The sequence below is a fragment of the Chiloscyllium plagiosum genome, unplaced genomic scaffold, assembly GCF_037043375.1.
Source record: "Chiloscyllium plagiosum isolate Xiang-an unplaced genomic scaffold, Cpla_swu_hap1 HiC_scaffold_43, whole genome shotgun sequence".
Classification (NCBI taxonomy): Eukaryota; Metazoa; Chordata; class Chondrichthyes; order Orectolobiformes; family Hemiscylliidae; genus Chiloscyllium; species Chiloscyllium plagiosum.
The window spans coordinates 23,152,385-23,177,819 of record NW_028270181.1 but is presented as its reverse complement, the minus strand read 5'-3'; the positions used below and the strand labels follow the sequence as shown (position 1 = coordinate 23,177,819).

Sequence of the window (25,435 nt, the reverse complement as noted above, 5' to 3'; positions counted from 1 at the left end):
TGTGATGCTGTTATTTGTTTGTACCTTGCTATAAGTATTCTGTTGAAGGTTTGTGAGCTGCGAGGCAATACGAATTATGTGTTGTGAAAGTGAAACCAACCAATGTTTTAATTTAAGAAGAAAAAGGAACGGTTAACTCTGGTCACACACAAACACATTGTTAATGAAAAGTGTGTTGGCTTCGTTCCAGTTCTTCAGTGTAGAACAAAAGCATTAACTCCATCTATTGCAGCAACTAAAATCTCCTAGTGACCCTAATCTCTTAACGTTGTACAGGATATTGGTGAGGCCTCTTCTGGAGTGCAGTGTGCAGCTCTGGTCGCCCTGTTATAGGAAGGATGTTATTAAGCTGAAGAGGGTTCAGAAGAGATTTACCAGAATGGGAATGGAGGGTTTTAGTTGTATGGAGGGACTGGATAGGCTGGGACCTTATTCACTGAAGTGTGGGAGGTTGAGGGGACCATACAGAGGTATGTAATATCATGAGGGGTATAGAGAAGGTGAATTGCAGGTGCCTTTCCCCTTAGGATAGGGGATTTCCAAACTTACTTTTAAGGTGAGAGGAGAATTTTTAAAAAGGACATGAGCGGTAACTTTCTTTTTTACAGAGAGTGGTGTGTGTATGGAATGAACTTAAGACCATAAGACATTGGAGCAGAAATTAGGCCATTCAGCCCATTGAGTCTGTTCCGCCATTCAATCATGGCTGACAAGTCTCTCAACCCCATTCTCCAATTTCTCCCTGTAACCCTTGATCCCTTTGACAATCAAGAGCCTATCTCTCTCCATCTTAAATATACTCAATGACCTGACCTCCACAGCCTTCTGTGGCAGTGAATTCCATAGATTCACCACTGTCTGGTTGAAGATGTTTCTCTTTACCTCTGTTATAAAAGATCTTCCCTTTACTCTAAGGCTATGCCCTCAGGTTAGAGATTTAACCTCTACCACACTCTTAACTATCAGCCAACCAATAGAACTGGCCCCTTACAGGTCGTAGAGTCATACAGCACAGAAACAGGCCCTTCAGTCCAACCAGTCTCTCCTACCAATGGAAACATCTTCTCAATATCCACCCATTCAGTATTCTGTATGTTTCAATTAGATCCCCCTCCTCCTTCTAAACTCCACAGAATACCTTATAGACCCAGAGTCCTCAAACATTCCTCATCTGTTAAGCTTTTCATTCCTGGGACTTTTCTTGTGAACCTCCTCCGAACCTGTTCCGAGGCCAGTACATCCTTCCTGAGACATGGGGCCCAAAAGTGCACACAATACTCCAAATGTGATCTGACCAGAGCCTCAGAAGTACATCCCTGCTTTTATATTCAAGTCCTCTCCAGATAAATGCCATCATTGCATTTGCCTTCTTAACTACTGACTCAACCTGCAAGTTTACCTTGAGAGAATCCTGGACTAGAACTCCCAAGTCTCTTTGTGCTTCAGACTTCTGAATTTTCTTCCCATTTAGAAGATAGTCTATGCTTCTATTCTTCCTACCAAAGTGCATGACCTCACACTTTCCCATGCTGTACTCCATTTGCCACTTCTTGGGGAAGTGATGGGTGTGGGTACAGGTGCAACGTTTAAAAGACATTTAGATAATTAAATGAATAAGAAATATTTGGAGGAAGTTGGGCCAAGCACAGGCAGGTGGGATAAGTTTAATTTGGGATTACAGTCAGCATTGACTGGTTGGACTGCAGGGTCTGTTTCTGTGCTGCAGGACTCTATGACCAGTTATATCGATTGGCTGATGGTTCGAGCGTGGTACGGGTTAAATCTCTAACCTGAGCAATGAACTGTGAAAACCATTAAAAATGTTCAGTCTTGTTCAATCAAGAGTACCCAATTTTCCCATGGCATATTAAAGCATAAAATAATGCTAACTAACCTCTAATCCAAGGGAAAAAACTCACTTTTACAAGTGTGGAGCATCATTCTCTCAGAACATTCAAAACTGTTTCTTTTTCCTCAATAAAATACATTTGCTTTTAAAAATGAACCCATATTTATGCTTCCCTTTCAGCTCAGTTTGTTTGTTCAAATCATTATTTTGGTTTCATTGCAGTGATATAATGTGTGATTTATAGTCCCTGATTTGCTGCCTTTCAAAGCTCCTTAAATTTGACTGACCATTTTGTCTGCTGCTGGACATCATAGATTCCTTGTAGAAGACACCAAATTGCAAATGAAGAAATCTGTGTGCTGGAACTGACTCAATACTGTGGCAGTTTTTCTTGCCCCCTTCGTTTAGAGTCATAGACTCATAAAGCTGTACAGCACGGAAACAGACCCTTCAGTTCAACTTGTCCATGCCAGCGAGATATCCCAACCTAGTCCCACCTGCCAACACCCGGCCCATATCCCTCCAAACCCTTCCTATTCATATACCGACCCAGATGCCTTTTAAATGTTGCAATTGTACCAACCTCCACCACTTCCTCTGGCAGCTCATTCCATACACGTACCACCCTCTGCGTGAAAAAATTGCCCCTTCGGTCTCTTTTATATCTTTTCCCTCTCACCCTAAACCTATGCCCTCTAGTTCTGGACTCCGCCCACCCGTTTTTCTTGAACTGAAGCCGGACATGAGCAGCTGGTATATATGCGCGCGCACACGCACACACACTGCTGTTATGGAGGAATATATGGACCTAAGATAAAGGCTGTATTGGAAGAGAGAGTTGGAGGCAATTGAGATGCACCCCTCCCCCCTCCAACTCACCCAGTGGTTCAGATTCTTGGCCATTCTTCAATGGCCAAACTGCCCTGTCTTTTCAATTTTAATTTCCCTTCTCGTCCAATGTCAAATATGTTGCAGTAGGTTATTTGGACCTTGAGTCCCATGTGAGTTGATTTAAGGCTGTTTTGGTGTATTGGCTGCTATATGAATGCAAATTGTTGAATACAAATATCTCTTGTGAATTTCTTACCAGGCATTGGAATTGACAGAGGTAACAACAAGGAGTGGGAAGACAAAGGGAAACAAATCTCTATCATTAAAAGAAATGGGAAAATAAAGACCTTGGAAGAGGAAGTAAACAGTAAGTTTCACATGCGTTGAGATGCAGGGTCCCTGAAGAACATATTCCCTCTTTAATAGGCTTTTAAATTATTGAGATTCATTTTTGTAAAATGGCCTTTAACAGCACAGACTACGATCATTCAGCCCGGTTGATCCGTGCTGGTGTTTGTATCCCACACTCAACTCCTCCCATCTCCCTGCCCGTTCTTCTGTTTAGATTAGATTAGATTAGATTACTTACAGTGTGGAAACAGGCCCTTCGGCCCAACAAGTCCACACCGACCCGCTGAAGCGCAACCCACCCATACCCCTACATTTACCCCTTTAACCTAACACTACGGGCAATTTAGCATGGCCAATTCACCTGACCCGCACATCTTTGGACTGTGGGAGGAAACCGGAGCACCCGGAGGAAACCCACGCAGACACGGGGAGAACGTGCAAACTCCACACTGTCAGTCGCCTGAGTCGGGAATTGAACCCGGGTCTCTGGCGCTGTGAGGCAGCAGTGCTAACCACTGTGCCACCGTTTGATGATGGTCATACAGTTGATGTGGTATGTATGGGCTTCCAAATTTCATAAGGTGGCTCACAACTGATGTGTGCGCAATGCTAAAGCTTTGGGTATACTTTGGGCAATTACAACATGGATTTGAGATTGGCTGGGGACCAAAGAGTAGTGATGAATGGGTGTTTTCTGGATCGACACAAGCTTTATAGTTGAATTCTGTAGGGATTGCTGTTGGGACACCTTAAGACCATAAAAGAGAGAGAAGAGCAGAATTAGGCCATTCACCCCTTCGAGAGTTCTCTGCCATTTGATCATGCTTGGTATGTTTCTCAAACTATTCCCCTGCCTTTTTCTCTGTAACCCTTGACCCCATCCTAATCAACTTCTCTGTCTTAAAGACACTCAATGACTTGGCCTCTAAGTCTGCAGCAATGAGTTCGAGATTCATCACCCACTGGCTGAAGAGATTTCTTTATAAAATCTCGACAGTGCGGAAGCAGGCCATTTGGCCCATCGAGTCCACACCGACGCTCTGAAGAGCATCCCTCCCTGACCTACCCCTGGCCGTCTACATTTCCCATGGCCAATCCACCTAACCTGCACATCTTTGGACTGTTGGAGGAAACCAGAGCACCCGGAGGAAACCCATGCAGACACGGGGAGAAGGTGTGGAGTTTGCATAGTCACCTGAGGGTGGAATTAAACCCAGGTCCCTGGTGCTGTGCGGCAGCAGTGCTAACCAGTGAACCATCGTGCTGTTCTGATTCCTCCTCATCTCGGTTCTAAGGGGTTATCTCCTCACTCTGAGGCTGTGCCATCGAGGTCCTAGTCTCTCCTACCAATGGAAATATCTTCTCCATATCCAGGCGCCTCAGTAATCTGTAAGTTTCAATGAGATTCCCCCCCCCCCCCATCCTTCTAAATTCCATTAAGGATAGACCGACAGTTCCAAACTGCTCCTCATGTGACAAGCCCTTCAGACCCAAGATCATTCTTGTACACCTACTGTGGACCCTCTCCAAGGTCAGCATATCCTATTTTGGAATACCTACCTATTTTCCTGGTATATATTGTGGTGGATCTCCCCGTTTCTCTCGCACAGGAAGTCCATGCCACCGACATCATTGATGTGCACCAGATACAGGAAGTTAGCAGCTGACGTCGGTGTTGTACTCACAGCCCCACTCTGGCACTCCGCTCACAGATCTGTTGCTGTGGCGCCTGGCACACTCTCCCGCTTGTCTCTGTAATGACTACGGCTCTGAATCATTATATTAGACTGGCGCAGTAAGGTCACACAAGATTTAAAATTCTGTGTTATGTATGAAACTATGAGGGGCGTGGATAGGAAGGAGTTTTTTTCCCCTTGAGTTAAATAGTCAATAACAAGGAGTCATAACTCTTAAGTTGAAGGGATTTGAGGATGGAGGAGGTCTGGAGCTAGTGGAGATGGGAAGCCACACAATGTTTTAAATAGAATGTGGATGAGCACTTGAATTGCTGCAACTTTCAAGGCCAAGTGCTGGAAAGTGGGATTAGTGCAAATAAGTTGGCACAAACTTGATGCGCCAACTTCTTCTATGTTGTGTGACTGTGCAAATCAGAGATTTATTTGAAAAGGAGTACATTTCATTGAGGAATTCTAACAACCGCAGGAACAATCGTTTGGACAGCCCTACCCTTTCATGTAGTAAAAGACCTGTGATGTCTTTGTCAGTGACATCACTGGCATTGGGTCTGGGCAGTGACTGTGCTCCCTAACTTAGTGTGTCAGCAAATACACCCTTTAATCAATGACCCTGGTGTATTGCGCACCGTACTAGAACCTCCAGAAATGGAACCATAAGAAACAGAGTATCAAACTTCAAAAGGAATATACTGGCTTTTGTGCTTTGCTGTAGGGATTTATTTAAGCAAATCTTCAAGCATACTTCTCTTTTCCTTTGTGGTTATAGTTGGGAGGTGGGCGAAGGATTCCCAGGTTGATTAGACAATAGGAACAGGATTCGATCCTTTGAGCCTCCTCTGCCAGGCTGTTACTGTTGGGCCGTTGAGCAATGTCATGAATGACCCCTCTATGACCAGCAAGGTGGACTTGAATCCAAACTTCTGGCCCAAAGGTAAAGACATTACCTACTGCATCTGAAGACCACCTGGTGCTGGGGACAGTAGCTTCACTCAATTCTTACACTTCCCTTTATTGGTATTTTGGGTTATATTGAATGCCAATGACTTTGAATGTATCAGTTTGAAACACTTCTATAATTGTCTGTCTCAACGTTTTGTCTTCTGTACCTAATGTTCTGGGATAATTTCATTGCAGCATGTGTTAATATTGTTCCCACCTTGCTTTAGAACAAGAAGATGTTGACTTTGATGCTGAGTTTGAAACACATTTTGGTATAGCACATACCCGCTGGGCAACACATGGTGTTCCGAATATTGTTAATAGTCATCCCCAGAGGTCTGATAAAGACAATGGTGAGTTTCCTCTGTATCGTGATAATGTTGTAACAAACAAAACCATTTGGTTGTGCTTTTGAGATAAAAGATTTGTGCAATCGAAGGCATTTATGGCAAAGTATTGAGTTCATGCAAATTTGTAACTTTTTTTTGTATTCAACATTGGGTACTGAAAAATGGTCAATGATTTTATGCTTTCTGTGGTACAATATGAAACACCTTTTTATAATTAAAATTGTTCTGAGATTACAACATATTAATATCAGATATGGATTATATAACATCATTTACAAAGGTATTTTGATTAGATTCCCTACAGTGTGAAAGCACGCCCTTCGACCCAACCAGTCCACACCGACCCTCCTAAGAGTAACCCACTCAGACCCAATTCCTTCTGACTAGTCCACCTAACACTATGGGCAATTTAACATGGTCAATTCACCTGACCTGCACATCTTTGGACTGTGGGAGGAAACCAGAGCACCTGGAGGAAACCCACACAGACACAGGGAGAATATGCAAACTCCACACAGACAGTCATCTGAGAATGGAATCGAACCTGGAACTCTCATGCTGTGAGGCAACAGTGCTAGCCACTGAGCCACCGTGCCACCCCATATCTTTTGAAGCTTTTCAACTTGCACTAATCAGGACAGAATTGCAAGAATGCCAAAAACCAATGACAGCGAACGTACCAGATTGAAACACTTCTATAGTTGACTTCTGTACACAAGAATCTTCTCTGTTGTCTGTTCCTGATTTGCTTCACACTGTCATTGGAAGGTAAACTTTATGCTGCCTAGACTCTGAACTCCCAAAGTAGTTGACACTTAATGCCCCTCTGAAAAAGCAATTCATTCAAAGGCTTTTATGGGAAATGCAATAAATGCTGGCCATAACAGCAATGCTCTTGAACAGACTGCTCTTGAAACTTCAGATCAGCACACCACGTGGGGGCCCTGTCTGTTTTGTGACTCCATGCCAGACATAGTGGTGCATTTGTCCATTGAGCCAACAGGACAAACTTTCTGGGATTTTTTTCTTTCCCAACTCCTCCTGTTTACAAGACTGCAGTGCACCAGCAAGAAAATGTAAAGGCTGACAGCACAAGGCTTTGAAGGGTGACATGCTGTAAACAAATCTACAGTTATCGCACAGTTTAAGTTCTTTTTCTCTTTGAGTTTGTGTATTCTTGCAGTACTGACTTGATGAGAGCAAGGTGAAAAGCTTCAACAGTGAGTTCCTCCTTTTTCTGAAGTTCAATATCATTGGCTTGGAATTGTGCAAATTAAGCTCCCCCATCCTTTGAGTATGAACTTGGGAGTTAGAGGATTATACTTGAATATTCGCTGGGGGGAGTAATGGCCTCACGGTATTATCGCTGGGCCATTAATCCGGAGACCCAGATAATGCTCAATAAAAATTGTGATCACACAACCATTGCCAATGTCAGAAATTGTCTGCTTCACTTGGTGTTCTTTAGGGAAGGAAATTGCAATCCTTACCTGGCCTGGCCTACATGTGACTCCAGACCCACAGCAATGTGGTTGACCCTGAACTGCCCCCTGGACAATTAGGGATGGGCAATAAACACTGGCCGAGCCAGGAATGTCCTCATCCTGTGAATTAATTTTTTTAAAACATGGAGGCCTTAGCGAGTTTTGAGAAGACTTGTAGCTCAGGTTGAGGTTTTGGATGTAGGTTTGCCTGCTGAGCTGGAAGGCTAATTTCCAGAGGTTTCGTTACCTTACTAGATAGCATCTTCAGTGGGCCTCAGGCGAAGCAATGCTGAAAATTCCTGCTTTCTATTTGTATGTTTGGGTTTCTTTGGGTTGGTAATGTTATTTCCTGTGGTGAAGTCACTTCCTGTGGTGAGATCACTTCCTGTTCTTTTTCTCAGCGGGTGGTAGATGGGGGTCTAACTTGGCGTGTTTGTTGATAGAGTTCTGGTTGGAATGTCATGCTTTGAGGAATTTTCGTGCGTATCTTTGTTTGGCTTGTCCTAGGATGGATGTGTTGTCCCAGTCGAAGTGGTGTCCTTCCTCATCTGTATGTGAGGATACTAGTGAGAGAGGGTCATGTCTTTTTGTGACTAGTTGGTATTCATGAATCTGGAAGGCTAGTTTTCTGTCTGTCCAATGTAATGTTTGTTATAGTTCTTGTACAGTATTTTGTAAAAGACATGAGTTTTGCTCATTATCTCTATAGGATCTTTCAAGTTCATTAGCTGCTGTTTTAGTGTGTTGGTGAGTTTGTGGGCTACCAAGATGCCAAGGGGTCTGACGAGTCTGGCAGGCAGGAGGCTGGAAGAACACAGGATGCCAGGCAGCATCAGGAGATGGATAAGTCAATGATTTGGGTCTCTTGTTTGAGTCCTGAAGAAGGGTTACACCCAAAACATCGAATTCTCCCCCTCCTGATGCCACCTGGCTTGCTGTGTTCTTCCAGCCTCCTGCCTGTCTACCTTGCTATCCCAGCCTACATGTGCCTCTAGGCTCATGGCAATATGATTGACTTTTACTTGCCTACTGAAATGGCTAAATAAAGAACAAAGAAAATTTACAACCCAGGAACAGGCCTTTCAGCCCTCCAAGCCTGAGTCGATCCAAAACCACTGTCCAAACCTATCACCCAATTCCTAAGCATCTGTATCTCTCTGCTCCCCACCTACTCATGCATCTGTCCAGACGTACCTTAAATGAATCTACCGTGCCTGCCACTCCTACCTCGGCTGGCAATCGTTCCAGGCACCTACCATCGTCTGTGTAAAGTACTTGTCACGTGTATTCTCCTTAAACCTTTCACCTCTCACCTTGAATGTGTGATCCCTCGTTACGGAATCCCTCACCCTGGGAAAAAGCTTATCTCTATCTACCCTGTCTATACCCTTCATGATTTTGTAGATTTCAATCAGGTCCCCTCTCAATCTCCTTTTTTCTAATGAAAATAATCCTAACCCACTCAACCTCTCTTCATAGCTAGTGTCTCAGTTTGAGAGCTATTAAGGATTATCAAGTACTAACCTTGCCGATGATGCCTTCGTACCATGACAAAATAAGGCGAAAACACAAATTGACTGAAGGGTGACTTGAATTGAGGCCTTTAAAATAATGAAGGGATTTTGAGAGTTCACTCATGGCACATGAGCATCGCTAGCTGGGCCAGTACTTCTTTGCCCATTCCTACTCTACTTTGGCAAGGCGGCAGTGAGCTGTCTTCTTGAACTTCTGCTGTCCACGTACTGTGGGTAGACCTACAATGTTCGTGGAGAGGGAATTCCAGGATTTTGATCCGGCGACCCTGAAGGAATGGCGATATATTTCCAAATCAGGATGGTAAGCAGCTTGGAGGGCAACTTGTAAGTGGTATTCCTATGTGTCTGTTGCCCTTGTCCTTCTAGATGGAAGTGGCAAAGCTGCTTGTGGAGAAACTATTTGTCTTGGCGTGAAATTTAGAACAAAGGGATATAATGTAAGGCGTTTGGTTTTTATATCTTCTTTTAAAGAATTTGGTATTCAAAACAGTGGTTTATGGATGGTGTTTACTGTTGTGAAGGTTTAAAAACTCAGTCTTTCCCCAACGTTGACCTAATCCAGTCCCAGAATAGGGACTTTTGGAGTGTTAATGGAAGATTGTTTGTACAACACTGGGTTTACGACCAGGAGTTGATGTTGAGGCCTGTTGGCTTGGTTTTGGATGACGATAAGCAGGGATTGATTTTGGTTTGGGGAACCCATGGAGTGGAAGTTTTTGAATAGTTTTGGAGGAGACCTGACTGGAGTAGAAACACAATATGGTTCCTTTCTAAGAAAGCGAACAGTCCAAGGAACAAGTTACCTTTTTAATAGAAAGCTTTTAGCTTGTGAAGCTTCCAGTCCAGGAGTGTTTAGTTAGAAATGAGTCGATTAAATAAAGACTGAGGAAGTATAAGTATCCTGTTTTGTGAACGTTTCATGTCAGAAGACTTTACAGGAAAGAATTGAGATAAATTATTTGTGTTGAGCTTAAAATTGTGAAACAAGGGGACGTTTTCTCAGGATTAAAGTGATGGCATGTGAGAATATTTTGTTTTGCTTTGTGTTTAAAGACTTTTCCAAACTTCTTTCTATGTTTAGATAATTTGGTTTGTTTTACTCTGTTCCTTTTATGTAGTGAGCTTCAGTTTTATTGTTAAAGAAAATCTACAGCCTTGTGAGCTGTGTCTCAGTGAATTTAAAAAAGAAAATGATTTATAAAGTCACTTCTCATTCTGAGATCTGACCTGTCCAGTCGTGACACCAGCTGGCCTCAGGCCTGTTGAGTGTTTAACTTATTCCTTCATTTTCGCCATTTAAACTATGAAAATGTCAACTATTATGTATTTCTTTATTTTTCAACTGTACTTTTTAAACTCTAATTTCTGTTACTACTTTGTACCTAAGTATTTTGTCCCTCAGGTGGCACCATGCAGGGTAACATTATACACGTTTCACTGTACTCCTGTACATGACTACATGTGACAATAAAATCTAAATCTAAATCAATATTAAAATTGGATCCAGGCCCAATAGATATGAAATCAAGAAGCACCTGTTTATACAAAAGGCAACATACGTTTGGAGTTCAGTCCAGTAAAAGGTTATGGATACTGAATTTGCAGGTGTGAAATAAACAGAATTTTCTTGGGTGACTATTTCAAGAAATATGGAGGTAGTATGGAGCCTGATCTAATAAAATCATGGAATGGACTTGTGACAATACTGTGGCTGTAAGAGGTGTGTTTTGACCTGGTTTCTTTCAGAGAGAGATTGGGGGACAGGTGCTGAGCTGTTTATGAGATGATAAACAACTTGTGAAGCCTTGGGTTTTTTTTTGAAAGCCGGAACAATAGAAGCGGCCTGGCTGGGTGGGGTCAAACTCCCACCAACAGAGCCAGGGTTTTCAGGTTCAGCTTTCAGCAGATGTTGCTGGGGTCTCGTCAGGACTGGAAGGTGGTGAATCTCTCACAACTGCTCCTTTCGCTGTCTCAGGATTGTATTTCGATATTCCTTCCTCTTAGATTGGAGAACTTCATATGAGACAATCTGTTTTTGGAATGTGCCTTTTTCCCAGGGTATGTTTACGGGATATTGCTATATTGGAACAGTTACTGTTTATTAGTAATATAATCTATCACTCTGTTAAGGTTTCCAGTCGAGTTGTTATTCCAAGTTCCTCTTTCTTTTGTTTTAATTTAACCATGGTGTTTGAATACATTATGTATTGCTTAACATGAGTTATTTGGCCTATCAAATTGTATTTGGAACCCAGCACATCTCACCTACCTTGTAAAATAAGAAAAAGGTAGGGTCGAGGCTACCTTCATAATATATTTGAGGGGGGTCTCATCTGGTCCATAACAGACTTGATGAGCTGAATGGCCGCCTTTTGTTCTTTGGGTAGCCAATCTTCAATGACTCTTTGTCATCCTGTCACAGTGAGACCGTCAAAACTCTGCTAGCTCTCTGATGAATAATTCCAGTCAGTCTCACTTTCCTCATTCCTAGAACCCTAGGTATTTACTTTCCTCAACCTCCTATCAATATCATTCATCCTACAGGTAGACAGAGCGCTCCAGATGTGATTGAAATCTGAGATATTATTTTACCTCCTGTATCCTGGTTCTGCTGATCAGCTTGTAGTGCAAACAGGATCAGACAAGCCTTCTACAGGTCTCAAATACCTGACAACGGGGTGTCTCAGCGACAGTGAAATGTCAGTCTGCCTGAGGCTGCAGAGCCCTGTGTTCAGAGGGAGGGTTAACTCTGCCTTTGATGATGGATAAGGACATAAGGCATTGCCTTGCCTTTTTTAACAATGGCATGAAATTGATTCTTATTAACTTCTCCCAAGAGTCTCTCCTCTTTCGAAAGGTCAGTGAAAGCTCTTATGCTTCTGATCTGAAGCCTTCATGGAATGAGCCCTTTGCAATGTTTTGTTATCTGTCTTGCTGTCATGATGTTATTATTAATCTGCTACTTCATAGAATCCCTACAGTGTGGAAGTAGGCCCATCGAGTCTACACCAACCCTCTGAAAAGCATCCCACCCAGACCTACCCCACTGCCCCAGAACCCTACATTTCCCATGGCTAACCCATCTAGTCCGCACATCCCTGAACTCTATGGGCAATGTAGCATGGCCAATCCACCCTGACCTGTACATCTTTGGACTGTGGGAGGAAACTGGAGCACCCGGACGAATCCCGCACAGACACTGGAAGATTGTACAAACTCCACACAGACAGTCACCCGAGGATAGAATTGAACCTGGGTCCCTAGCGCTGTGAGGCAGTGGCACTAACCATCGTCCCACCATTCATAACTGCTGATTATACTCGATGAGCTATATCTTTCAATTCTTTTTCAGAAGGCATGGCCTTGTCCCTATAGACTGTTTCAGATTGACTTCTTTGGAGGAAGTTTCATTTTTAATGATGGTGTTAGGCACCGGGCTGTTCCAGTGTGGGACCTGCATGTGGCACAGGGTCTAGTGAGCGAGGTGTTTGGAGATTAGTGAACTCCCTCTGACTCTCCACTCCCGACAATTCTCACAACGTAGACTTAGACAGCACAGGAGGAAGCCAGTCATCTCCGCATCAGTCAACAAAGATCTGATTGCATTAATCCCATTGGCTAGCTCATGACTTCAGCCCTGGAGGCAACGGCAACATGAGTGAATGTTTTAAATAATGCTTGTACATCGAGAGTTTCTAATCCAAACACCCTCTTCGTAGCGAATTCTATACTCTCACCATCTTCTGAGTGAAAATGTTTCTCCTCAACTTTCTTCTTTAACCTTCTACCTCTTCACTTAAATCTCTTCCCCTGGTTATAGACATCTCTGTAAATAGAAAACGTGCTTTCTTATCCATCTGTTTATGCTCCTCTTGTTCTTATTAGGATTGTTTCCGCTGGAGTTCGGGTGAGAGGGGGGTCTTGTAGAGACTTATAAAATTCTAACCGGACTAGTCAGGGTAGATGTAGGGAGGATATTCCTGATGGTAGGTGTTGTGGTTACAGTCTGAGAATTCAGGGATGAGGAGGCATTTTTTCACACACGGAGTGGTGAGCCTGTGGAATGCATTACCACAGGAAGTAGTCGATGCCAAAACATTGAATATATTCAAGAGACAACTAGGTATAGCATGTAGGGCAAATGGGGTCAAAGGTTATGGGGAGAAAGCAGGATTAGGCTATTGAGTCAGATGTTCAGCCATGATTGTGATGCATGGTAGAGCGGGCTCAAAGGGCTGAATAGCCTCCTCCTACTCCTATCTTCTATGTTTATACACACCTTTCAACTTATAACCCCAGCCTATCCGATCTTCCCTCACAGCCCACATAGCATCCTGATAAAGAAAAACAGAAATTGCTGGAAAAGCTCAGCAAGTCTGGCAGAGTCTGTGGCGAGAGAGCCAAGTTTTTCGGGTCCAGTCACTTTTCCTTAATTCTGTCAATCGTTAACTCCGATGCCGAGGTCTGAGAAGCCAGACACACACGTTCCCCGATGTTCAGTTTTGTTTATTTGAGCTGGATGCCAGGGTTGAGAATTGTCGAATTGATCAAGCGTTTCTAATCTGTGCCTCATGCTTGCTTTTGAATTGCAGAGTTTATCGTCATTCACAATGGCATCATTACAAACCACAAAAACCTGCGAAAGTTTCTGGTAAGTGCTCGGCAGTCTTACTTCGCAAAATTGCTGTACTGGATGTTTTTTTTTCTACAGCAAAAGCTTTCGAAGTTAACTTCAGGGCAGGCATCTGAAGCACTTCAGGGAATTAGGTTTCACGTAGTTTCGGCGGGACACAGATCCTAATGGTGCTGCTGTTTATTTTTCCCCAAAATCTTCCCTCTTCTGCCATATTTCTGCTCGGCTCTCCTCAGCAGATCAGTGTTCTCATTGGCGTTCACTGACAGAATGGGCTGAATGGCCTCTCTCTGTATTGTAACTTCCTATGGACCTATATGATTCAACTCCTTTCAGTTTTCTGTGGTTTAGCTCAGTTAGCCGGATGCCAAGTTTGCTGTGCAGAGTGATGCCAGCAACGTTGGTTGAATTCCAGCCTTGGCTGAGATTACCATGAAGGACACTCCTTCTCAACCTCCTGAGACATGGTGACCACCAGGTTAATTCACCACCACACATCTCTCTCTCTCTCTCTCTCTCTCTCTAATGAGAGAGCAGCTCTGTGGTCTGGTAAGACTGTGGCACCTTTACCTTTTTATAGTTCTGTGACTTTCCTCAAAAATCGACTCTTTAGTTGATTACTTACCAATACTGAGGAGGTTATGGGATTAAGTCTGCGTTGCAGCTTGGAATATGTACTGTTAAAACATTCTGCACAGTGAAGAAGCAGACTCTTGTTTGTAGCATAGATGTGTGTACTTTGTAGTTTATGAAATAGAGGGCTTCTTGCTGCCTTGGGTTCCCTGCTACTGTGCAGTTGTCCAATCTGGTTTTGATAGTCTTCAAGTCACTCTGTCGGTTTTGGGATTTCCCTATTATTCTTGTACGCCCTGTTGTCTTAGGGGTGAAGCGTTAAATAAAAACTGAAAGTACTGCAGACGCTGGAAATCAGCAACAAAATTAGAAATTACTGGAAATTCAACAGGTCTGGCAGCATCTGTGGAGAGAAGTCAGACTTAACATTCCGAACCCACTGACCCTTCCTCAGAACTGATGGTAGCGAGGAAAGGGTTGTATTTTATGCAGAAGATGGGGATGGAGTGAGGAGTAAATGATATTAAGTGGGAATAGAGCCCAAAGAGAGAGAACAGTTGGACAAAGGAGTGGATAATGATCAAGTGAGCAGAATGAACTTGTGGACAGTTAAGTGGGTTGTGTGTAATAGGAGACTGTGTTAACAAGGCCTGGTGTGTGGGGCGGGCGTTGGGGTAAGGACTTGGGACAGTGTTCCTCAGGGCCTACAACTATTGAACTCCATATTGGTCTGGAGGGCTACAGGGTCCCCAAGTAGAAGATGAGGTGCTTTTCTTCCAGCTTGTCCTGAGCCTCACTGGAGCACTGCAGCGAGCCTGAGACAGAGGTGTTGGCCAAGGAACACTGGTCTGTGTTGAAGTGGCAGGCAGCTGGAAGTACAGGGCCTTTTTTGCCGACAGAGCATAAGTGTTCTGCAAAACATGAAAGGAAATATTAAATGGTCATTTATTGTGAGATTTTGCTGTGCACGATTTACTATTTACGTGGCAACAATGGCTGCAGTTCAAAGTCATTGCTCAGGAGCTGCCTTGAAAGCCTGAGACTACAAAAGACAGTTTATCAATGTCTGACTTGTTCATTCTTTTAGGCTAATAAACCAGGGTATGTGAGATAAAGGCACCTTTAGCAGATTTGTTGGGATGAGTGATAAAAGTTACACTGTCCAATCCTGCTCAACAGCATTGCCAAACCACAAGTTCAAATTAACTTTGAGTTTGATCCGGGCAAACACGAGGTGATGCATTTTGGAAGATGCAATTCAAGAGTGAACTGTACAATAAATGGAAAAGTCCTGGGGAAAATTGATGTGCTAAGAGATCTGGGTGTTCGAGTCCATTGTTCCCCGAAGGTGGCCACGCAGGTCGATAATGTGGTCAAGAAGGCATACAGCACGCTTTCCTTCATCGGATTGGGTAATGAGTACAAGAGTTGGCAGGTCACGTTACAGTTGTATAAGACTTTGGTTCAGCCGCGTTTGGAATACTGTGTACAGTTCTGGTTGCCACACTACCAAAAGGATGTGGATGCTTTGGCGAGGGTGCAGAGGCAGTTCACCAGGATGTTGCCTGGTATGGAGGGCGCTAGCCACAAAGAGAGGTTGAGTAGATTAGAATTATTTTTATTAGAAAGACGGAGGTTGAGGGGGGATCCAATAGAGGTCAGCAAAATTGAGAGGTATAGACAGGGTGGACACCAAGAAACCTTTTCCCAGAGTGCGGACTCGATTGCGAACGGTCACGAGTTCAAAGTGAGAGGGGAAAAGCTTAATGGAGGTATGCATGGAAAGTTCTTTACACAGTGGATGGTGGGTGCCTGGAGCGTGTTTCCAGTGGAGGTGGGGCACGGTAGTGTCATTTAAGATGTCTCTAGACAGATACATGAATGGGGAAGGAGCAGAGGGATGCAGATCTCAGAGAGTAGATGACAGGTTTAGAGAGAGGATCAAGATCGGCACAGGAGTGCCAAACGGCCTGTTCCTGTGCTGTAATGTTCTTTGTTCTTTGTTCTACGCACAGACCCTGTCTTTTGTCTCTCCGGTGGTTTGAACCTTAGAGTGTCTGCTGTCTGGAATTCTCTCCACAGCGCTCCAACTCGCCTCCCTCCACAACTGAAAAACCATCTCATTCAGCCCACTGCTCTAAATATCTCTCATCCTGACTTAATGTTGACTTCCGCTTTCTACACCTCCCACAAAGCACCCTGGTGCTCTCCATGTGTAGAAATTGCAATTGTTACACTCGGGTCTGTTAATTATTTCTTGTGCTTTGACCTTCAGGAGAGCAAAGGGTATGAGTTTGAGTCTGAAACGGATACGGAATCGATTGCAAAGCTGATCAAGTACGTCCACGATAACAGCGAGAGTGAGAACATTAGCTTTGCTACTCTGGTTGAGAGAGTCATCCAGCAACTGGTAAGTGGTTGTTATTTGGAGAGACATTTGCTGCTTTGAGGTTAAACAATAGTGTCATGGGGTGCTTAGATTATTGATATGAAGGAGCTGGCATGTAACATAGTGCCCTCAGACTGTAGTGTATTTTGCACCAAAGTGGGCATCAGTAGTCAACAGGGGCCTGGAAGTAAGGCTGAAGTCTGCTTTGACAGATTCCCACATACTTTGAGCAGAACAGGATGTTGTGGCTGAACTGCTACTGTTCCAGTATGGTGACGTCATAGAGCTATACAGCACAGAAACAGGCCCTTCGGCCCAACTTGTTCATGTCGACCAGGTTTCCCAAACTGAACTGAATGAGTCCCATTTGCCCGCCTCTGGCCCATATCCCCCTCAACCTTTCCCAAGTTGTGTACCTGTCCAAATGTCTTTTTTAAATGTTGCAATTGTACTCTGGCACCTCATTCCATACATGCACCACTCTCTGTGTGAAAACGTTGCCCCTTAGGTCCAATTTAAATCTTTTCTCTCTTATTTTAAACCTATGACCTCTAGTTTTAGACTCCCCCACATTAGGACAAAAGACCTTGACTGTTTACCCTATCCATGCCCCTCATGAATTTAAAAACCTCTATAGGGTCCGACATTCCAGGGAAACAAATGTCCTAGCCTATCCAGTGTCATTACTGCTAACACACGGAACACAGGAAGAAACTCATCCACTGTTAGGTGAGGAATGGGAGGAATGTTGTGGGTAGAGTATACATCTGGATGGGGCGAATCAGCTGCATTTTAAACTCTGAAAGAGGCTTTCTGAGAACTGAAATTTTGGATTGTTTTTAGGCATTTCATTTTTTTCCCTCCTTCTGGAATTTTACGGATTTGTCCGTTTATAATTTGGAATTTCTCTGGCTCCTTTCACTCACGCGTACACCTGCCGGAGAATTTTCTAAACGAAACTGTGGTTGCGCCGAATTCGCCAAGACGTTCAAGCCGGTCTATCTTTAGGTTCCCTACCGGTGGGCAGCTTCTGCCAGAGTCGAGGCTGTTCAGATTGCCCTAGCTCCTGAACTTTAACTCTTCACCTTTGACTTGGGCGACTGTGTGGGGGTAGCTGTGTTTCAGCAGCGCGCAGTGCATTTGGGGTGGGTCAGTGGTTAGTGCTGCTGCCTCACTGTGTGAGGGACCTAGTTTCGATTCCAGCCTCGGGTGAGTGTCTGTGTGGAGATTACACGTTCTCCCCGTGTATGCTTGGGTTTCCTCCCACTGTCCAAAGATGTGCAGTTTAGGCGGACTGACCATGCTGAATTGCCCACTGTGTCCATGGACGCGCAGGCTTGGGAGATTAGAAACAAAATGTAGGGCTACAAGAATAAGGTGGGTGGAATGCTTTACAGAGGGTCAGTGTGGACTCAGTGGGCTGAATAGCCTGTTTCCACACTGTAGGGATTCTATGATCTACCTGAGCGTTGGTTAAGGACAGAGATCGGGTCACTTATACTCTCCGATCAGCTCCAATACCCGTTACAATTGGCTGGAAAACATGCTTTAGTGGGAAATGGTGGTGTCATGATGATGTTAGTGGACTAATAATCCAGAGGCCCAAACTAATGCTCTGGGGACACTGGGTTCAAATCCCACGACAGCTACTGGCGGAGTTTCAAAGTGATTCAATAAACTGGTATGGAAAGGTAGTGTCAGTGATGGTGACAGTGAAATTATCATAATTGTTGCAAAAAATTAACCTGGTTCCCTGATGTCCTTTTCAGGGAAGAGCCCATCCTTACCTGGTCAGGACTCCAGACCCACAGCAATGTAGTTAACTCTTGCCCTGCCCCTCAGATATGGCCGGGCAATGCCACTCAGTTCAAGGGTGATTCGCGATGGGCAACAAATGCTGGCCTTGCCAGTGACACCCTGTCCCAAGAATAAATAAAAGGAAGAAAATAAAACTTTGGTGGGGAGAAAGAGACTCCAATGAATGTAATTTGAGTGAAAATTGTTGTTTAAGAAACCTGATGTGTTTGAGCAGACTTAGTTTGCAAATATATGTTGAAGTATACTATTGAATGTTAATATTGTTTTAAAACAGGAAGGAGCTTTCGCCTTGGTGTTCAAGAGTGTTCATTTCCCTGGGCAAGCTGTCTGTACCAGGTAATCATGATTTGGAGGTGCCGGTGTTGGACTGGGGTGTACAAAGGTTATAGTCCAACAGGTTTATTTGGAAACACTAGCTTTCAGAGCGCTGCTCCTTCATCAGGTAGTTGTTACGTGACAACCACCTGATGAGGTAGTAGCACTCTGAAAGCTAGTGTTTCCAAATAAACCTGTTGGACTTTAACCTGATGTTGTGTGATTTTTAACTTTGTACCAGGTAAACACTCAGCCTGTGGACAGGGACAAGTTTGCACGTCTTTTTTAAATTAAAAAAGGCTTACTGAATGATAGCCAACCTGGTTTTAGTCCATGCAGAAAATGTTGAAAACACTCGGGTAGCTCCTTACCACCTTCTCCTGGGCAGACCAGTTTGGGTGGGAAATGCTGGCCTAGCCAGTGACACCCATGTTCCATGAATACAGTCATAGAGTCGTAGAGATGTACAACACGGAAACAGACCCTTCGGTCCAACCTGTCCACGCCGACCAGATATCCCAACCCAATCTAGTCCCACCTGCCAGCACCCGGCCCATATCCCTCCAAACCTTTCCTATTCATATAACCATCCAAATGCCTCTTAAATGTTGCAATTGTACCAGCTTCCACCACATCCTCTGGCAGCTCATTCCATACACGTACCACCCTCTGCATGAAAATGTTGCCCCTTAGGTCTCTTTTATATCTTTCCCCTCTCACCCTAAACCTATGCCCTCTAGTTCTGGACTCCCCGACCCCAGGGAAAAGACTTTGTCTATTTATTCTATCCATGCCCCTCATAATTTTGTAAATCTCTATAAGGTCACCCTCTCAGCCTCCGACACTCCAGGGAAAACAGCCACAGCCTATTCCTCTCCCTATAGCTCAAATTCTCCAACCCTGGCAACATCCTTGTAAATTTTTTCTGAACCCTTTCAAGTTTCACGACATCTTTCCAATAGGAAGGAGACCAGAATTGCACGCAATATTCCAACAGTGGCCTAACTAATGTCCTGTACAACCACAGCATGATCTCCCAACTCCTGTACTCAATACTCTGACCAATAAAGGAAAGCATACCAAACGCAGCCTTCACTATCCTATCTACCTGCGATTCCACTTTCAAGGAGCTATGAATCTGCACTCCAAGGTCTCTTTGTTCAGCAACACTCCCGAGGACCTTACCATTAAGTATATAAGTCCTGCTAAGATTTGCTTTCCCAAAATGCAGCACCTTACATTTATCTGAATTAAACTCCATCTGCCACTTCTCAGCCCATTGGCCCATCTGGTCCAGATCCTGTTGTAACCTGTGGTAACCCTCTTCGCTGTCCACTACACCTCCAATTTTGGTGTCATCTGCAAACTTACTAACTGTACCTCTTATGCTCGCATCTAAATCATTTATGTAAATGACAAAAAGTAGAGGACTCAGTACCGATCCTTGTAGCACTCCACTGGTCACAGGCCTCCAGCCTGAAAACCAACCCTCCACCACCACCCTCTGTCTTCCACCTTTGAGCCAGTTCTGTATCCAAATGGCTAGTTCTCCCTTTATTCCATGTGATCTAACCTTGCTAATCAGTTTCCCATGGGGAACCTTGTCGAACGCCTTACTGAAGTCCATATAGATCACATCTACTGCTCTGCCCTCTTCAATCTTCTTTGTTACTTCTTCAAAAAACTCAATCAAGTTTGTGAGACGATTTCCCACGCACAAAGCCATGTTGACTATCCCTAATCAGTCCTTGCCTTTCCAAATACATGTACATCCTGTCCCTCAGGATTCCCTCCAACAACTTGCCCACCACCGAGGCCAGGCTCACCGGTCTATAGTTCCCTGGCTTGTCTTTACTGCCCTTTTTAAACAGTGGCACCATGTTTGCCAACCTCCAGTCTTCCTGCACCTCACCTGTGACAATCGATGATACAAATATCTCAGCAAGAGGCCCAGCAATCACTTCTCTAGCTTCTCACAGAGCTCTCGGGTACACCTGATCAGGTCCTGGAATGAATGGGAATGTAAGATTGGCAGAATCTGTTTAGAGAGTAAAGTAAGAATGCTTTGTGTCAATGACCTCTTGTCAATCCTGGGTGTGATTAGATTCCCCACAGTGTGGAAACAAACCCTTTGGCTCAACAAGTCCATACCGACCCTCCAAAGAGTCACCCATTTCCCTCTGACTAATGCATCTAACACTATGGGCCTTTTGGCACGACCAATTCACTGACCTGCACATCTTTGGACTGTGGGAGGAAACCGGAGCACCCAAAGGAAACCCACGCAGACTCAGAGCGAATGTGCAAACTCCACACAGACAGTTACCCCAGGCTGGAATCAAACTCAGGTCCCTAGTGCTGTGAGGCAGCACTGCTAAGCACTGAGCCACCATGCCATCCAGTGATGTGTCCCTGGGGTCAGTGCTAATATCCCTGTGTTTCTAATCAACATGTGTCAAATGTCACTGCACTAAAAATCTGACAAAGCAGCAAAGGACTGAGATATAATACAGTACAGAGTGTTGCTGGGTGTTGCATTTTAAACAACAATTTGCATTTGTGTAGCCCTTTTGAATGAGACAAAATATTCCCAGGTTCCGCTCAGGAGAGTGGTGTAGCTACATTTGACACTGAGCCACGTAAGGTAATGTGAGCATGGAGGTAGTCAAGGAGATGGTTTAAGTAGCCGCTTGAAGATGGAGGGAAGGGTTGAGAGGGAGGTTATGGCCTTGGCTGCAGAAAGCATGGATCCTCTTGGAGATGTTCAAGAGGAACTAGAGGAAATATTTCAGAAGCCGTGTACCCGAGTGAGAATGTTAAAATTGAGACATTGCTTAACCAGGAACCAAGGTAGATCGGTGAGAATGGGTTAAATGCTATATAAAGCATTCATATTTCAAGCTAAATTATGAATACAGGCCCAGGGGGTGTAATGCAAATGGTTAAAAGACTAATTTATGTCAGTCACTACTTTGAATTGCATGATTATTGAACTGGGATAATTTTTGTAGAAGGTAGAGATAGAGAGAGAGAAACTCTAGAGTTATTTGAGATGTGATGAAAGGATTTCATCAGCTTAATGGCCTCCCTCCTTCTCTCATTGGTGTTCCTCCGTGTGGCCCATTACTGGCTCGTGTGTTGTCAAGTTGAAATGACGAAGGGCACAAGTAATTTTATTTGCTACTTGGCCCTGAGCTGTCTGAATGTGATATCAGTCTGTTCACAAAGCACTTTCAGAGTTCAGGCCGTGTTGACTTCCAGTACTCCACTGGAAATCTGGACGGAAGGTGCTTCTAAATGATGACCATTCTTGTCAAAATGTGTGTGTGTCTGTCTGTTGGCAAATCCACAGGAATGTTAGCAGAGTCTCCACCTAACCAGTCACTCTCTGTTTACCCCTGTGGTTGATGTGTATGTTTTTGCTGTAGAGGTATGAGTAAGATAAACTAATCTCTGAGGGATCAGCTGAAGTCTGCAAGGTTTGATCAATGGAGCCTAAGAGCAGCAGAAACATTTTCAGGATGCATTTGAATGCTTTAAAGTTATTTCCGTTCAGCTTTTCAATGCAAATCTTTCAGAAGTCAGAGTTTCACTGCCCCTAGAATCCTACAGTACGGCATTTAATGCTGCCTCTGTTCAATAAAACCTTCATTTTAGCAAGGAGTCTCTTCTGATTTTTGTCCTCTCCCTCCCAATTTTTGGTATTTGTTGTGAAGTTATCCATCTTGGTATTTGTACATTTTCTTATAAGCTTTCTCTTAATGATTTCTTGGAATGGGCACATTGTTGGTGAGGCCACTATTTATTTTTTTTTACCTCAAATTGTCCTGGTCCGGGTGATGGTGGTGGTAGTGAGCTGTTCATTCGGACCACTGTGGTCCTTGTGGTGCAGACCCACTCCACGCGGCTGTTAGGAAGGGAGTCCTAGCTACAATCCAACTATAATAAATGAGCCCTGGCAAACTGCATCCCTCCCCTCAAAACTCTCCCTTGTCACAGCCTTCCCGTAAGCCCCACTCACTTTGCCCCCATTCCAGGGCCTCTTCCATTCTGCTGATACTGGCTAGCTGCAGTACCAGCACTAACCACTATCTTTGACTGGTGCTGCCTGGATTGGTGATGGGTTGGCCACTCCAAGAGTTAGGATTGCCATCCTGAAATGGGTGATAGTTCTGATTGAAGGCAGTTTGTTGCCTAATGGGCACTTGGGGTTTCCAGAAATGGCTGCAAAACATTAACCCCCTGCTTTGTAGGAATTGGACTTTAGTCTTGACCATGGCTGTAAAACTCAGCCAGTGTGTGCCAGGACCTCTTCACCTCTTTTCCAGTAATGAAAGCTGCTTCCATGCCTCACTCTCCATACTGCATCCTACCGTGATTTGTCAAAGAGAAGGACTTGTTTTGTGAGGAAAGATTGGTCAGATTGGGCCTATATCTGTTGGAGTTTAGAAGAATGAGGGGTGGTCTTATTTAGAGTCCTATGGGACTTGACAAGGTGAATACTAAGAGAGTGTTTCCTCTTATGAAGTATGGGATACAGTTTTGAAAATAAGGAGTTATTCCATTTAAGGCAAAGATTAAGAGTTTTTTTTCACCAGGGTCAATGCTGTTTGGAATTTTCTTCCCCAGATAGCGGAGAAGGCAACATCATTAAAAAAACATTTGAAGACTTGAGTTTTTGATTGACAAAGGAGTCAAAGTGTAGCAAGGTGGACAGCAAATTAGGATCCTACAGCAGGGCAACCAGAATGGTACGCAGTAATCTAAAGGTTCCCTCACAGTGTCTGATACGAACATAACATGATGTCACAACTCCAACCCCCAGTGGTCTGTGCAATGAAGGCAAGTATGCCAAACCACCCTGTCTACCTGTGATATAATTTTCAAAGAACTATGTAGCTGAACCCTGGGTCTCTCTGTTTGACAACTCCCCTGTCATTTAACTGTATAGGTCCTGTTTTTGTTTGTTTTACCAAAATGTAGCACCTCGCATTTCTGCAAATTAAACTCCATCTGCCACTCCTTGGCCCAGTGGATCTTGGTAAAAGCCCCTTTGTAATCTGAGATAACCACCTTCACTGTCCACTATACCATCAGAATTGGCAGAGCAAGTTCTCACAAGTTTTTAAAAATAACCAGATAGATTGATTTTAAGTGATATTGATTTAAGTAATAAGTTGTAGTTAGGGTGCAGGAGCTTACTTCTCAGCTTTGGGTAAGGGATAGTGGATTTAAAACTGAGATGAAGAGAAGTTACATTATCATGAATCTGTGGAATTCACTCCCCCAGATTGCAATGGACACCAGGACACTGAATAAATTTGAAGATGGAGATAGACTGATTTTTAATTTTCGATAATTTGAAGGGTTTTGTGGAACGGCTGGTAAGTGGAGTTGAGGCCGAGATGAGATCTGCCGTGAGCATATTGAATGGCGGACCAGGCTCGAGGGGCTGAATGGTCTCAAAACACCTCAAAAAATGGAGGTGTAAGGGACAGCGAAGAAGGATACCACAGATTACAACAGGATCTTGATCAGATGAGCCAATAGGCTGAGAAGTGGCAAATGGAGTTTAATTTAGACAAATGTAAGGTGCTGCATTTTGGGAAAGCAAATCTTAGCAGGACTTATACACTTAATGGTAAGGTCCTAGGGAGTGTTGCTAAACAAAGAGACCTTGGAGTGCAAGTTTGTAGCTCCTTGAAAGTGGAGTCGCAGGTAGATAGGATAGTGATGGCGGCGTTTGGTATGCTTTCCTTTATTGGTCAGAGTATTGAATACAGGAGTTGGGAGGTCATGTTGCGGATGTGCAGGACATTGGTTAGGCCACTTTTGGAATATTGTGTACAATTCTGGTCTCCTTCCTATGGGAAAGATGTTGTGAAACTTGAAAGGGTTCAGAAAAGATTTACAAGGATGTTGCCAGGATTGGAGGATTTGAGCTATAGGGAGAGGCTGAACAGGCTGTGGCTGTTTTCCCTGGAGCGTCAGAGGCTGAGGGGCGTGGATAGGGTAAATAGACAAAGTCTTTTCCCTGGGGTCGGGGAGTCCAGAACTAGAGGGCACAGGTTTAGGGTGAGGGGGGAAAGATATAAAAGGGACCTAAGAAGTAACTTTTTCACGCAGAGGGTGGTACGTGTATGGAATGAGCTGCCAGAGTAAGTGGTGGAGGCTGGTACAATTGCAACATTTAAGAGGCATTTGGATGCGTGTATAAATAGGAAGGGTTTGGAGGGATATGGGCCGGGTGTTGGCAGGTGGGACTAGATTGGGTTGGGATACCTGGTCGGCGTGGACGGGTTGGACCGAAGGGTCTGTTTCATGAGTCCAATGGCAACCTCCGGCTCTTAGTTCTTAGGTTCTTGGAATATCACAGGATTTTTAAAAGTTCATTCATGGGATGTGGGTGTTGCTGGCTGTGCCAGCATCTATTGCCAGTCCCTAATTTCCCAGTGGAGAGGTAAAAGGCATCCCTTTGCTGTGGGTCTGGAGACATATGTAGGCCAGACCCTGTCAGGACGATTGATTTCCTCCCCTAAAGAATATGAGTGAGCTAGATGGGTAGTAAAACATTTCAGCAGTAAAACATTTTATCTATTAGATTAGATAATTTTTAAAGTGCAGCCGCCCCCGCCCCCGCCTTTGAATTCAAATGTTATCTGTTATGGTTG

At 44.1% G+C, this 25,435-nt stretch overlaps 1 protein-coding gene across 1 annotated transcript in view; it reads left to right on the top strand.

Annotated features, from left to right (window-relative positions):
- LOC122541799 (glutamine--fructose-6-phosphate aminotransferase [isomerizing] 1-like) overlaps positions 1–25,435 on the top strand; it is a 92,661-nt gene that overhangs the window by 6,691 nt on the left and 60,535 nt on the right. The window contains exons 3-7 of the mRNA XM_043678794.2: positions 2,940–3,047; positions 5,895–6,020; positions 13,629–13,687; positions 16,518–16,652; positions 18,724–18,785. Coding sequence (XP_043534729.2) covers positions 2,940–3,047; positions 5,895–6,020; positions 13,629–13,687; positions 16,518–16,652; positions 18,724–18,785 — 490 coding nt within the window. The remainder of the gene's footprint in view (positions 1–2,939; positions 3,048–5,894; positions 6,021–13,628; positions 13,688–16,517; positions 16,653–18,723; positions 18,786–25,435) is intronic.